Source organism: Colletotrichum truncatum (genome assembly GCF_014235925.2).
Source record: "Colletotrichum truncatum strain CMES1059 chromosome Unknown Contig_0002, whole genome shotgun sequence".
In the NCBI taxonomy this organism is placed as follows: Eukaryota; Fungi; Ascomycota; class Sordariomycetes; order Glomerellales; family Glomerellaceae; genus Colletotrichum; species Colletotrichum truncatum.
In genome coordinates this window covers 6,385,852-6,399,589 of record NW_027222399.1, presented here as the reverse complement: position 1 = coordinate 6,399,589, position 13,738 = coordinate 6,385,852, and the positions used below count along the sequence as shown (strand labels likewise).

Here is a 13,738-nt window from a genome sequence, read left to right as displayed (position 1 = left end):
CTCCTTCGCCGCAGCTGCTAATCGATGCCACCATCGTCCGAGGCATCATGTTAGTAATACGGCACGACTTATGTCAGCCAAGATGGACCGTCAAGGGTCTCACATCCCTGTCACGATATCAACCGGGGTCTCGCATGGAGGCTCCGAAATAAGAAGAGCAGAAAAGTCGGGACGACATCGCAGCTTATCGATGGACATCCGACAAAAACTGACACAACGGACCCGGGGATTATTCTGGACCTCGATAGGTTAAGCTCAAGGCATGACCTGGGGTGGTGTGCAGGCGGTTCCTTCTTGGCAATCATAGGCCTACAAATGATGGGCGTCAGGGTGTCTGGGAGAGAAGTCAAAGACGGCTTGCTGTCAATTAGTGCCAGTTGAGAGTGGCGGAAAAAAGTTGTGATGGCTTCTTGGCAATGACTTGACGATGACTAGTGGATCGGTGATATGGTTGAGATGAAGGGAGAAGAGGAGCAAATATTCCGGGAATGAAGCCATCATGAAGAAAGCACTGTCCAATCCCATGAGACATAATTGAAGCAGGTAGGATTTGAACCTGAGAAATAAGGTGCAGGAGCGGCACGGATGCGAGCCAGAAGGGAAAGCGGAGTTTGAATTGAGAAACAGGTGGCAGAGCGGCAGGCACACTGCAGCCAGTGGTGGCTGTTACCGTAATTGATGCAGCGTCTCACACGACAGGGAAGGTGGTAAGGGCCTACTTTGTACTGTAGGTACGCTAGTTAAGGGAGGAAAGGGGGGCCAGTGACGTAGCACCATAGGTTTTTGCCAAAGAAGGTGCGTGGTTTGCCTTTAGAAGGCGGGGTTGATTAGGTAATTGAGACCTTCCCACCAGTCTGTCTTTCAAAGTGCGACAGTCTCACCTTCCCGTCAGTTTTCTTTCTGTCGTTCTCGGTGATGCACTGAGGGGAAGGAAACCGAAGGCGGTGACTATTTCAGACGGTCCGGATCCACAGGCATCCCCATTTATCGCTCCACCCGTCCCCACACCCACTCAATGCCTAGCAAAAAGAAAGAAGAAGGAGCTGCCAAAGAGCGTGATTCCCAAGAGAAAAGGTCCCTCCCCGGGTCCCTCCCCCTCCAAAAACGCCCCCCATCCGCCCCTGCCTTTTCCTCCATCCACGTCCCTTTTTTTTTTTTTTTTTTTTTCCCTCCCTCCCATACGGATACAGGTACAGTGGACGCCGGACATGCACCAGCTCCACTTCTCGTCCTGGTCTTCCCGATTCCCCATCCACATCTCCTGAATCCTTAGAGCCCAATCCTCGTTTCCATCTGCACCTCGCTGTCGCTATCCCATGGTGGCCCCTGGACACTTTGCATCGTCACCTCGCTAGTTTTTCTACCGACGAATCATTATTACTACGTAACTAAACTGCGATATCATCGCTTCAGCCAGGCCTGGCCTCACCGAACATTCCTCAAGTTACGGCCTGCTTGTTTCCGGTCACCGACACCGACAAAGGCTTCCAACAGGGCATATCCGTCCGTAATCTCATACAGAGTGACATTGAACCGCAGTGTCAGAGTCGGTGGCTGCATGCAGCTCGCCCCCGAGAGTGGGATTAAGGAATCTCGCACCCCCGTCATGGTGATGCCACATGTTGCTACGGATCCATGTCTTTCATGTTACCGCCGCCTGAACGACGCCCCCAACCCGCTGATCTGAGCTGAGGCTAGTCAGCTATACCGGTTCGACCTATCCGTACACCGGATTCATATTCCTGGACGCCAACTGCAACTGCAGACATACCCAACGCTACCCTGCGACCGCAAACTGGTCACAAACAACCACACCACCAACGACCGACACAACACCACACTTCCCCCGACCGCTGAGGCTGTAGAAATCTTGTAGATACCTTTTCTAACAAGAATCTTTGCCATTTGATTCTACCTCAATTTTTCCACCGGCTCACCGACTCTTTTTTTTTTTCCTATTCTCCAATTTTTCCCCGGTTCTTCGTTCTCCCGATCATACCCGAAGCCCCAGAACTCGTCGCTCGATAACCCGTCTTTAATATCGAATTCTCCGAAAGACAGCAAATTTACGACCCAAACCCTTTTCCAAGCGCCCGCTGCCCGACGACAAAGGTTCTATTGCCGTCGAGGACCCGAACCATCTCTGAAAACTTCGCCGCCGAAACGGCCAACCATCGTCATTTCCCTGCTCGACTGTCGCTCCAGCATGCTGAAATGGATCCTCCCGACCCTCTACCGCTCCGTATAACGAGGAGCGCCTCCTCGTCCTCGTCTCTCCATTTCAAGCCGCGCGACCGAAAACTCCATTTACTGGTCGCCGCGACCGGCCCCCGCGACATATCATGGGCTCAGGCTCTCGTCGTCCGTCTCTCAAAGAGCTCCGCTATCGAGATGCGCGCCATCGTCGACGATGCCGTTCCCCGACTAAGCCAGACCGTCATCACCTTGCAGAACCGCTCCATGAGCCCCCCTCTCCCTCCTGCGCGCGCCGCTGCCGATGCAGACCTTGATGATATCGAGTTTTATCGCCAGCAAGCATTCGAACTCGTCGAATGGGCCGATCTCATGGTCCTCGCCCCCATCGATGCCGATAATATAGCCAAGATGATGGTGGGCATCGCGGATACCTTCCTTCTTGAGGTGCTTAGGGGCTGGGATACCGCAAAAAAGATACTTTTGGTGCCCGGTATGAGCACGCACATGTGGGAAAACCCCGTCACGAAACGGCAACTCAACAAGATCAACAGCAAGTGGACTTGGATACGCGCCATGTCCCCGATCCTCTGGCACTACGATGGCTCTCACAAGAACCCAAAGCGAATCGTCAACTGGAACGGGTTCAACGATGTCTTGGGCATTATCAAAAATCAGGCCGATCTTCTCGGCCTCGGTCGGGACGTTGATGTCGTGACACATCTTGGTTACCTTGCCTCCGGAGACCCCCGTGTCTACTCGAACTTGCCACCTGAGATTTGGACCATTATACTCGACTACGCTGGTGACTGGGAGCTCTCACAAGCCCTGGGCATCTTCACCAACCTGCCCATGCCGCACCCATGGACGCTTCAACCCAAAGACCCTCGCGACCCAATCAAGGTTTACGAACATGAGCTGGAATGGCTGGTCCTCACCTGCGATACGACCGCAATCTGCAAAAAGCTTTTGCAATCGCCGCCTAGCTTACACGATTTACCTGCCCTTGTTGTCGGGCTTCTTATCAAATTCTCACTCATTGACGTGCTCAAGTGGATGGAAGCCAATCGCCCTGACCTTTTCAAACACGCCTTTGATGGCAAGGTTCTTCCTACCAAGGCTTCGGCTTATTTTGGCCGACCAGATGTCTTGGACTACTGGAAGGAGAGCAAATATTTCCGTGGGAAGCACCAGCAATCGTACGATGCCGAGGCGGTTGATGGTGCGTCCAAAAACGGCTACATTCAGGTCCTTGACTGGTGGTGGCGTCACTCTGGCTTGCCGCTCCGCTTCACCGAGGCGGCTCTGGAGCAGGCTAGTGGAAAGGGACATTTGTTAGTGTTGGAATGGTGGCGAGATGCGGCTGCCCAGGATGAACGCATCGTTTTGCGTCCCGGCAAGTCTCTGCTGTGGGCTGCTCAACACGGCCAAGTTGACGTCATCCGTTGGTGGATGGCCTCTGGTATACCCGTCGCCCACGGTGACGGTGTAGCCAAGGTGGCTTCTCGATGGGGCCAGGTGGGCGTCCTGGAACTCTGGAGGAAGCTCAAGGGCGACGACAAGGTTGCTTTTGACGGTGAGGTACTCGTCCAACCGACGATTCACCAGCATATCGGAGTGCTGGAGTGGTGGCGCAAGTTTGCATACGGCGAGCTTGACGGTATGGAAGGACGGAAACACCGTGTTGAATACAGGACATGCGATATTGAAGAAGCATTGGAGGATAGCATCGGCGACCAGGAGCCGGTGCGCAAGTGGTGGGCCAACAACGGCCTCAACCTTGGGCTCCGCAACGTCGAATGGATGCGGGCCAGATGTTTGTAGGAATATTTCCTTTGGTTCTTTTTCATGACACATTCACAGGCGTAGGTACAGCATTGCTTTTGGTAATGGCGCCATTTGCATCGACACCCGGCACACAAGAAAAAAAGTTTGGCGTTCCGGATGAATGGACAGGGTCACTGGCGTTGGCGAGCGTGCGTGATGAATGTGAGGGGGTATATATAGCATTCTCATTATAGATTGATTCGTCGTTTTGGCAAATCGCGAACATTACATTTTACACATGACCAAAGAAAATGTGAGGAAAGAAACGCTCCACGCAAACAAGACGTCTTTGCGTAATCAAATTACCAATGGCGCAGCCGCCAACAATCCCGCAACCAAGACCACACCGTCTACTTGGATACCGCCTCGCGCCGCTCCCGTGCCGGCCACCGCAACAGTGGTGCTCGGCCCCGGGGCGATGCTTGAGAATCTGGCTGAAGAGCTTGTTGAGGAGCTTGTTGTCGTAGGTACGTCTTCACGGACAGGGTCCGTTGACGTCGGGAAGTTGTTAAAAGTAAATGTCGGCGTGTCTTCGGCGACGATTGACGTAGGAAGCAGCGCTGTCGAAGAATCACCACTGCCACCTCCACCACCACCACCGCCGCCGCCGCCAGTGCCGGGGTTACGGCACTTGTTGTCGCCGTAACATGTTTGTCCCGTCAAGCAGTAGTATGTGCTACAGCAGACATTGCCGGTGGGCATGCATCCTGTTCCGCAGGCCGTCTGGCCAGCCGCGCAACCACCTCCCGAACCACCGCCTCCACCACCGCCGCCGCCGCCGCTGGGGTTCCGGCACTTCTTGTCGCCGACGCAGGTCTGTCCCGTCAAGCAGTAGTACGATTCGCAGCAGACGTTTCCTGTGGGCATGCATCCTGTCCCGCAGGACGTCTGTCCGGACGCACAACCACCTCCGCCGCCGCCTCCACCACCGCTACCCGGGTTTCTGCACTTCTTGTCACCGGCGCAGGTCTGGTCCGAGTCGCAGTAGTACGTGGTGCAGCAGGTCTGGCCCGTGGGCATGCAGCCGGTACCGCAGCGCTCCTTGCCGACGTCGCAGGTTCCGCTGCCGCCGCCGCCGCCGCCGCCCTTGGAGCAGTAGCCGTTGGCCGTGCACGTCTCGCCGGCGTTGCAGTATCCGCCGTCCGAGCAGCAGACGGTACCCGAGGGGATGCAGTACCCGTTACACGAGACCTTGCCGGCGGAGCAGCCCGACGCCGATCCGCTGCACGTCTTCCCGATGGGGCAACACCCTCCGGTCACGCAGTATTTGCCCAGCTCGCAGTATCCGCCCGTGCCGATGCCGCAGCACGATCCCGTCGTGGGGATGCATTTCCCGTCGCAGCCCTTCTCGCCAATGTCGCAGGATGCCGAGACGGCGCCGAACGCGACGAGCGGTGACCCCGTGCCTGGGAGGAGGAAGGCGACGTCTTTATTCAACAGGGCGCCGCTGAACCTTTGCGGTGTGAGGAGGGCTTGTTCGTCGTCTGCGAAGGTGAGGGATGTGAGGCCCGCGAGGGCCACGAGGAGAGATTTGGAAAGCATCTTTTTTTTTTTTTTTCTTTTTCCCTCTTCTTCCTTTTTCTTTTTTCTGGTTGAAAGAAAGATGCTTCTCTCGGGGAGAGTAGGGAAGAGGTTGGAAGAAGAGACTAATGGCTGAAGGGGAGGGAGAGGACGGAAGAGCTTTAGGGCGAGAGAGGTGGGTGCGGTATATGTAGACAAACAACAAAGGCAGTTGTCTTATCCCCCTGGCCCAAAGTGACGGGTTGGAAAAGGCTGATCACCTTCCCCCTCGGCCGAGATTTTGGCTGAAGAGTGTGGACGAGAAAAAAAAAAGATAATATGCAGTAATATGCAAAGGCCTCGAATGTGAAGACAAGCCTTTTTTCTTTTTCGAGACTACCCTTGTTTCACGAAAATCAGCCTACCAAGGACACATGCTAGGCTGCAGGATGGGATGGACATATGGGGGAGAGGCTTTATCTGGAGACTAGCGACGCCATTCGAAGCGAGGGCCCCCGGTCTGTCATTTACTGCCTGCCCGTATTCTTTCAAGCCACCGGGTACGATAGGCGTGAATAAAACTAACAAGGCCAGTGAAGCATGCGGGGGGTGTGGAAGAAGATGGTGGAGGGGAGGGGAGGGGAGGGGCATAGGAAGGGGGGTGCTAAGATATGCAGGACTTGTTTGCCACGCTGATGGTGGTGGTTCGTTTATTTTTTTCTTCTCCATGGGAGAAATTAGGTAGAGAGAAAGAGGAGAGAGAGTCACGAGAGAAAAGGCGCGGCCTTTTTTCCCCCCCTCTCCACGAGGTGCTGCTGCTGCTGGCTGATTTCCTTTTCCGTATAAGTGAGAGGGGAAGATCCGGGGGGAAGGTCTCCGTGTGGGTCCTCGGAGACGGCCTGCGGTTCGCCGGGACGCCGGAAGCGTCGAGGTGGTCTTGGGGATATGTGGTCCCGTGTTAAAACCCGCTTCAGACACTTTTACATTCTTCACTTGCGCAAACGTGAAGAAATTCCAGAGCCCCAGTGTTTCTCCCCTCCTCCCAAGACATCGAAAATTCCCACTGACGACAATGATTTGCCATCATCTTACGCATTATTGTCTCGTCTAGGCCTGTCTGTCATTCCAAGTATTCTTTTTTTTTTTCAGCTCATAAATGATTTTGCCTGCTTGTTCCCGTACCCGCCGTCTCCAGCCTAGCCGGGCGGAGTCGAACACAGACGGGCTTATCCCAACTCGGATGAAAAACACGCCGGCGACAGCCTGATTATAATTATTACTATTTTACCCCGATTATTTTCTTTAAGGTTGGGCCTGAGGGGGGTCATTGAGAAAGCTTTGCAGATGGGTTTTGATCTGCGCCTTATCCCCAGTCGACACGCCCCCCCAAGACGCGTGCGGCTGAAATAGACGAGCGAATAATCTGGCCGTACCGTGAGGCGTGGAGACTAGAGGCGCTCGTTAGCGTTGTCCTGTCTGGTGATGTGGCTTGATGTTTGCCTTGTTGGTATACTGACCACCTCGGCGGTGTGCAGGTTGCCCCTGTATGCTGTGTGATGCCTTGGTTGGCCGTGGTCACTCTGAGCTGAGATGATAATTAAGCTTAGTTCAATAGGAAAGGAGGAGAGGGGCTTAGCGTCGTTCAACGGGTGTGGCATGGTTAGTCAAGCCTTTGGTGCGTTGGCTCTCGTGTCGGGGTTTGTTCGTGTAGGTTCTTTGGAGACCTTTTTTCTATACCGCCGATCCGGGATGGTTGGTAAGGCGGGGCCGGAGTCAGCTCGTGTGAGGACTTTTGATTGCGATGTGCAGGCTGAAAGGGCAACGGCATCTTGGCTTTTTGCGAGGCTGTTGGAGGTGTAGAGCGGGATTGCGGACAGCCCAAGGTCCAATGTCTGGACGAACGATCGTGAGAAACTTGGAGGGTTGCCTACCAGCTGAATGAGATGATGGTGCCAACATGGTTAGCTGATGAGGAACACATCAGTCTTACTTACCATCTATCACCACTGCCGAGGCCAGGGAGAGCTGATCACAAGGAGAAATCTTAAGACCTAGGCAGACAGCTAGCTAGGATACCTTGTCTGTAAGCTGGCTGTATCGGTATAGGACTGCGAGCGAATAGGAAGATGCAGTTCCACTTTTCAGTTAGTCGCCAACACAATTCCCTCCCCCCTCCACTATCGAAAGTTTGATGTCTGGGCGGTGAGATGAGCAAACAAAGCATCGGGGCAAACAATGACAACATGACAACAAAAAATGACAACATTCGGTGCGTTCTAGCGCCTCGGGGACAAGATACCAAAAAAGTCAAAAAGATTAACCGACGTTGGCCTGATTCGAACAGACGCTCCCGAAGGAACAAGATTTCTAGTCTTGCGCATTAGACCACTCTGCCACAACGCCTCGTGCTAATGAACCCGCTTGTAAGCGGGGATGCTGAGAATGCCGCGACGAGCAGCTCATGGAGGAAGGGTTTTCGGATCCGTAGTGGGACTCCACCTCTTCATCTCCCCCAACAGTCAGTCAAGATAATCCGCTCTTCTGATCCCATGGCCACACCACGATTAGCTTGGATATATGCATGATGCTTATTTTGTAGACTGGTGAGAAAACCTGTTTGCCAAGCCTTGTTTTTTTGCGGCGCGAATTGCCAACGGCGAGGGAAATCAAGATGGAAATGAGGAGGGAACTCCAGATTCGGCATGTTGTCCGGGTCATGAAGATGAGCTTCAAAAGTCATCCTGCAGTGCGTGTGGCAGCTGCGCCACCAAAACCACCGTTATCGTAACGTAATGGGAAAATGCTGCAGTGGAACGACTCACAGATGAATTCCAGAGTTGAGCCTCATTTCACAGGCGTTAAGCCCTGCTTCATGCGTGACTCTCAGCGACTGTCACCAGTCTGCCTTGCGACTCATCAAAGTTGGCCGAGCATTCCTTGGCACTTGGTTGCCTGGCAGATTGGTTTCCTAGACCATCTTGACCAACAGACCTCGTCCGGGCCTACTCAGCTTGGTTACATCCAGGTTTGTCAAACATTGTCGACTTACCGAGGCAGCCGAAGACACCGCGGAGCTCAAGACGTTTTAACCCAAAAATAACATGCAAGAGGAGTCGAGGTCGTGATCCCAAACTTTGGTCCATCAGACGAACAGGGTCACCCAATCCAGCGAGGGGAAGTCGAGCCGACAGGGCTATTGGGGGCTGAATTTAACACCCCGAACCCCTGTCCGCCAAACAGCTGTAACTCGCCGTCCTCCTCTCTCGAAAAATCGCGGGGATTGGGATGGCATTAGTTTCGGTCTCATTGGGTAGCCCTAACGTGGTGCCCCTCACGTCAAACTTTGTCGCTTTATTTTTATCTCCATCTTTATTCTTTATGTCTGAGCTTCCCAACATTTGCGCTCCGTTGGACTGGTTTTAAGAACTGATATCCGTGGAGATTCCTGACTGGAGCGGATGTATTAATTGGGCTTTCTACACGTAAAGGGTGGTCATGCGAGCATGTGTCTTTCATCAGGTCGCTTTTTGTAATCCATAAAAAGAGTTTGTAACCGTCGTATAATGAAAGTTAAAGCACTCAGTACTACTGCATTCGCATCTACTGTATTGCCAAGACTGCACGGCAAAATCATTCAAGTTGTCGCGATGTCAAAAGCTTGGCGAAATTGTCAACCACGACGCCTCAAAGCTGGGCAGCTCCAGATGCTCTGCCGATGATCTTGGCGGGTTCATTCACGTGGAAATACAAGGATGGGCACCATAAATGTCAAGAGTATGATGCAACCCGACACACGGCCTACATTGGTGATTCAGAAGACTGGCATTCCCGTGTCTCATGGTTTCTGGAACATGGCTTCCCAGTCTGGCCACAAGCGCCCGCCATGTCTCAAAACTCTGTAGCGGAACCAGAAATTTTCGTCTGGAAGCATACAACAGGCGAAAAGAAGAAAGCAATTGTATGTTCTGGCCTACAAACCTCGTACTGAGGCTATTCCCATCGTTTACCTCAAGAAACGGCAAGGGTTCGGAGTTGGCCCCGGTTGCACATCACCAGTGATACTCGAATCATCCCTGCCCTGGGGCAATTCGAAACGACTTCGCTGTCAGGTTCGTTGACGTGAGTTGTGTCGTCTAAACTTGCCCACCACTCTTGCAGTTATTAATAGCAAATCCCCGGATTTACTCGCTAAAACCAACTTCACTGATGGATCCTGCTGATATTTCCATTATCCTATTGTGTTTGAAGACTTGCTAACCTTGGCTAAAACATAGCTTCCCTACTTCGTTCCATGGGCAGTATTGAGACGGAGGTGTCAGAATATGATACCATCTTGGCTAAAGGTTGACATGAGGGGGAAACAAGCGCACATTACCAGCAAAGCACGTGTAAATAAAAAGCAGACAGAAACCTGTCCCCATCCGTTCCGCGTAGATCCCTTCAGCCACCAGCGTCTTTGTTTTTACGTCTCAAGATTCGTTTGTTCGAGCGCGGGCCGCCGAGTTATTGCAGTTGTTCAATCGTAAGCAGACGCCTACTCCATAACACTGTCTTGACATGGGGTTCCTTGACCTTGCCATCTGCTTGCGGCTTTTGGTCTCGAGGCTCTACGCTTTGGCTGTATTCTTTTCAGCAATCACCATTGTCCTCGCAGATGACGACGCAACTTCTACCCCCGCTCAACAGAGCGCACCCTTCGTTGACCAGGCTACCGGCCTAACTATGGAACGCTTCTTTGGTGCAAGAACATCGTTTGCTTTCGGCATGGCGCTCCCTGAACAGGCATCCGGTTCGTTCATCGGCCAGCTCTCTTTCCCTCTGGTCAACGGCGCTGGGTGGGGTGCCATGGGCTTGACCGGTGAGATGGAAGGGAACTTCATCCTCGCGGCGTGGCCAGACGGCAAGGGCGGCGTGATGGCGTCTTTCAGACAGGCCACGAACGAGGATAACCCGCCCGAGGTGAAGGGCAAGTTCGCGGTCCGCCCCATAGCCGAGGGCGTTTCCGTTAACGCCACATCGCTTACTTACACTTTTCTCTGCGAGAACTGCCTCGATGCCACTTTGGGTCTTGGGCCGGAAGCCACGAATGCGAATGCCGTCATGGGATGGGCTTTATCGGAGAAGGCCGTTCGGAACCCGGAAAACCCAGGGGCAAATCTCGGGTTCCATGAAAGAGGATTTGGGCCATTTACTGCTAGGCTTGGAAACGCCAAATCTGCGCAGTTTGCATCGGTGGCAGCTACAGCGGGAAAGCCTGTTGCAGGATCTAATCGGGCGGTTGCTGCGACGCCGAATGCTTTCAAGAACGGAGGGGATGATGATGATGATGATGATGAAAAGAAGGGTGGAAAGGATGGAGGAGGAAAGAAGGGTGATGACGATGATGACTGAAGCTATGGCTAGATAATTTCACATGATCATAAGACTGGTAGATTATCTCCGTTACAAAGCTCCTGTTGTTGTCATATAGTAAACCAACATCAGGGCATGTGACATGCGTTTTCTTCTTATGCGACGAGAGCTTCCTAACCAACAAATTGACCTTTGCCTCGTTTTAGGGTATCTACCGTAACTATGAAACTTGCTATATGTGAGTAACAGTTGGCGTTGAATACCTAGCAAACGAGGAATTCGAGCCCTGTCACAACTTCCCCTAGACTTGCTGGATTATCTCGGATTCTGTCCACATCGGTGCAATCAACTTCAGCCCGTATATTCGGTCAAAACTTTGAACTACGGGAATAGTGCGGCCCAAAAAACCGTTTTGCCCGCCAATCTCTTCTAGATGTGATTGATGACGTCTGGCAGTGTCCTACTGAATCACCAGCCAGAGCTCCCGAAAGCGGCACCACAATGACACGGGAATGCGGGTAACGTATTCTTATTGTGTCGAAAACGTATTCTCGTCGTGCTCAAGAAGAACGCATGCGGCTAGTATTTATCAATGATGTAAGACATGTATGAGGATTAAGTCAGGCTTTTGAAAAAGATTGTTTCACAAATTGAGGTTCGTCTGGATGAATAAGGTGAAGCAAATCCAACTTTGAACCAAAGTTTCATCGTAAAACTAGCTTTACTTCTTAACACAACCATTAAAAAAGTGAATATGTCAGTTGCATCCAAAACAGAACTCATAGTTACGAAGTAGCAAACTATTGGGAAACCCAACAGGCCGGTTTCAATAGTAGAGCAGAATTTGGGTAAATATCGCCGCTGTTACAATCATGTTACTCAAAGATAAATTGCAAAGGAGGCTTAATCTGGTTTACATACGGTTATATAAGTCAAATCCATACACGCAAGCAATGTAAATCGGTCACCCGAGTCACTTAAACACTGTGGAATTGGTCTTCGCTGGCACCCGGTAGGTTACTTCAGTTCCTGATAAGTTGAACAGGGACCGCTATGCCAGTGAGCGGAGCCAGCTAAGCCCACATTCCGACAATCTTAGTCGACGATATTGTTAATCAGATGTCAAGTCAAGTGTTGCATGTAGCGCCCCGTAGGTGATGGTAGATTCAACACGCCAATCGTAGAGAAGGAGCTACATTAGCCCCTTTTCCAAGTATAGGGGGAGCACAGTGAATAATTTCGTATTATTTCTGTCCCGTGACGCGCATCCACAGGACGTAGGATTCCTTGATAAATGGCTTTGCGGATTTCTTTGCTGATCTCCGTCGCTGACATGCAAAAGTGGGAAACTCACTTCGTGACCCTGCCCAGGTTCTTGGTTGCCAAGAATCGTCCCCTACTCTGATGCTACCTTCTGACGATGTTTTAATCGACAGTGGGAACTGTGCCCGCCTCCCCGGTCCCAGATTGCCGGGACGAATAAGGTGAGTCCGGCATCCCACTAAACGTCAGATTGTGTGCAGATATTACCATAGTTTGAACAGCCAATTGAGCAACAGTTGATGCGTTCCGAAGGGGGGGCAATTTGTGAGCAATCTGCTGGGGTGGAGGCGAATGTCGGGGAAGATTTATAGTGCTTTGTTGATGCTATCCTGCGATTCATGCTTGAATGACTTGAAGGCCAGGGGTAAAACAAACCCCGGCTTTCGCAAATTCAGTATCTTTGGTTCTTGAGAACTTGACCATGTCATAGTCTTGTTTTTCAGTCCATGTACTGCCATCTCCAAAGCTTCAGAGCTCAGAGTATCTTGCCGGGTTACGACGATAATGTGGAAACCTTGCATCTGCTCGTTATTATCACACCACCTTCCATTGTCCTGCTTAACGGACAGAACGCGTCAGTTGTCACCACTGAAGTTACAGGTCTTCATAGTCAACAAGCTCTCTTCTGTGAATCCCCAAACGACACACAATACTATCGTAGGGATAACCTCAGTGCTAAGACTTGTATCTCCTTCGGATATGATTCGATCCCCATTCCAACTTGTTGAGCCTGGGGATGTTAAGTGGCGCCTCAACCTGATTAAGGGTTTACACCGCGTCAGCAGTGAAGCTACGACTGATGAATGAACGGTATTGGAGGACAAAGTCCAGTTTTATAACGTTATTGTTAGTATGGTACGAATGAGTTTCTGGTTCAAGCTAGCTCTGCCTCGTATTGAGGATCGATCGCGGAGCTTGTCTCCGCGTTTGCGCGGCGCAGTATCCACGCCTCTCCCGTCTCGGTACCACAATCATGTTGTCCCCATTACTGAACCAAGATGAAGGCCCCGTTGGCCCCCACAGAGTCAGGCCAAACGATTCACAACCGAAATGCACGTCCCTGGAGCGTTGGTCCATATCCATGACACGGAGTTACCCTTACACTATGTTTTCTCAACGCCGCACGCTAAGAAACGAACCCCAGCTTCCGCCTGCATCCGGTGCCTGATTTTCCATCCAATTGCAGACATGGCACGAGAAAAATTTCTTCCCCTTGTGGGAAGATTCTTGAGATTGTCTTGACATCTCAGAGATTGAGGCTAGGAAAGCGAGTTACTTTTGTTTAAATAGTGCAATCAAACTCTGATCTGCGTTTCGAAAGTTTGGGTCCACAATGCCGTCTATCTGAGGGAAGCCTCATTTATCTGCCCGCGGGCAGACAGCGCCCCCAAGGGTCCTTACGACAGCATCTGAGAGCAAGGGTTTAGTCGTTGAGCGACAGGGGATTGAGGTGGGCCAACGAAGAACCCACTCATCATCCGATCGAACTAGATAGACTCCATCATTGACCGCTGCTGAGACAGGGAAATGTTTTCTTCCACGG

General features: G+C 52.0%; 3 protein-coding genes across 3 annotated transcripts; 2 read left to right on the top strand and 1 right to left on the bottom strand.

The window, feature by feature from the left end:
* Positions 1-2,214: 2,214 nt before the first annotated feature.
* CTRU02_204708 (phosphopantothenoylcysteine decarboxylase) lies at positions 2,215-4,017 on the top strand (the record flags this gene model as incomplete). Its single annotated transcript, XM_036721184.1, has 1 exon — positions 2,215-4,017. One exon carries the CDS (start codon positions 2,215-2,217, stop codon positions 4,015-4,017), a length of 1,803 nt encoding a protein of 600 aa, XP_036587169.1.
* A 300-nt stretch (positions 4,018-4,317) lies between these two features.
* Positions 4,318-5,562, bottom strand: CTRU02_204709 (uncharacterized protein; the record flags this gene model as incomplete). Its single annotated transcript, XM_036721185.1, has 1 exon — positions 4,318-5,562. One exon carries the CDS (start codon positions 5,560-5,562, stop codon positions 4,318-4,320), a length of 1,245 nt encoding a protein of 414 aa, XP_036587168.1.
* Positions 5,563-10,077: 4,515 nt separating this feature from the next.
* On the top strand, positions 10,078-10,911 carry CTRU02_204707 (cellobiose dehydrogenase; the record flags this gene model as incomplete). Its single annotated transcript, XM_036721183.1, has 1 exon — positions 10,078-10,911. One exon carries the CDS (start codon positions 10,078-10,080, stop codon positions 10,909-10,911), a length of 834 nt encoding a protein of 277 aa, XP_036587167.1.
* Between the last annotated feature and the right edge of the window lie 2,827 nt (positions 10,912-13,738).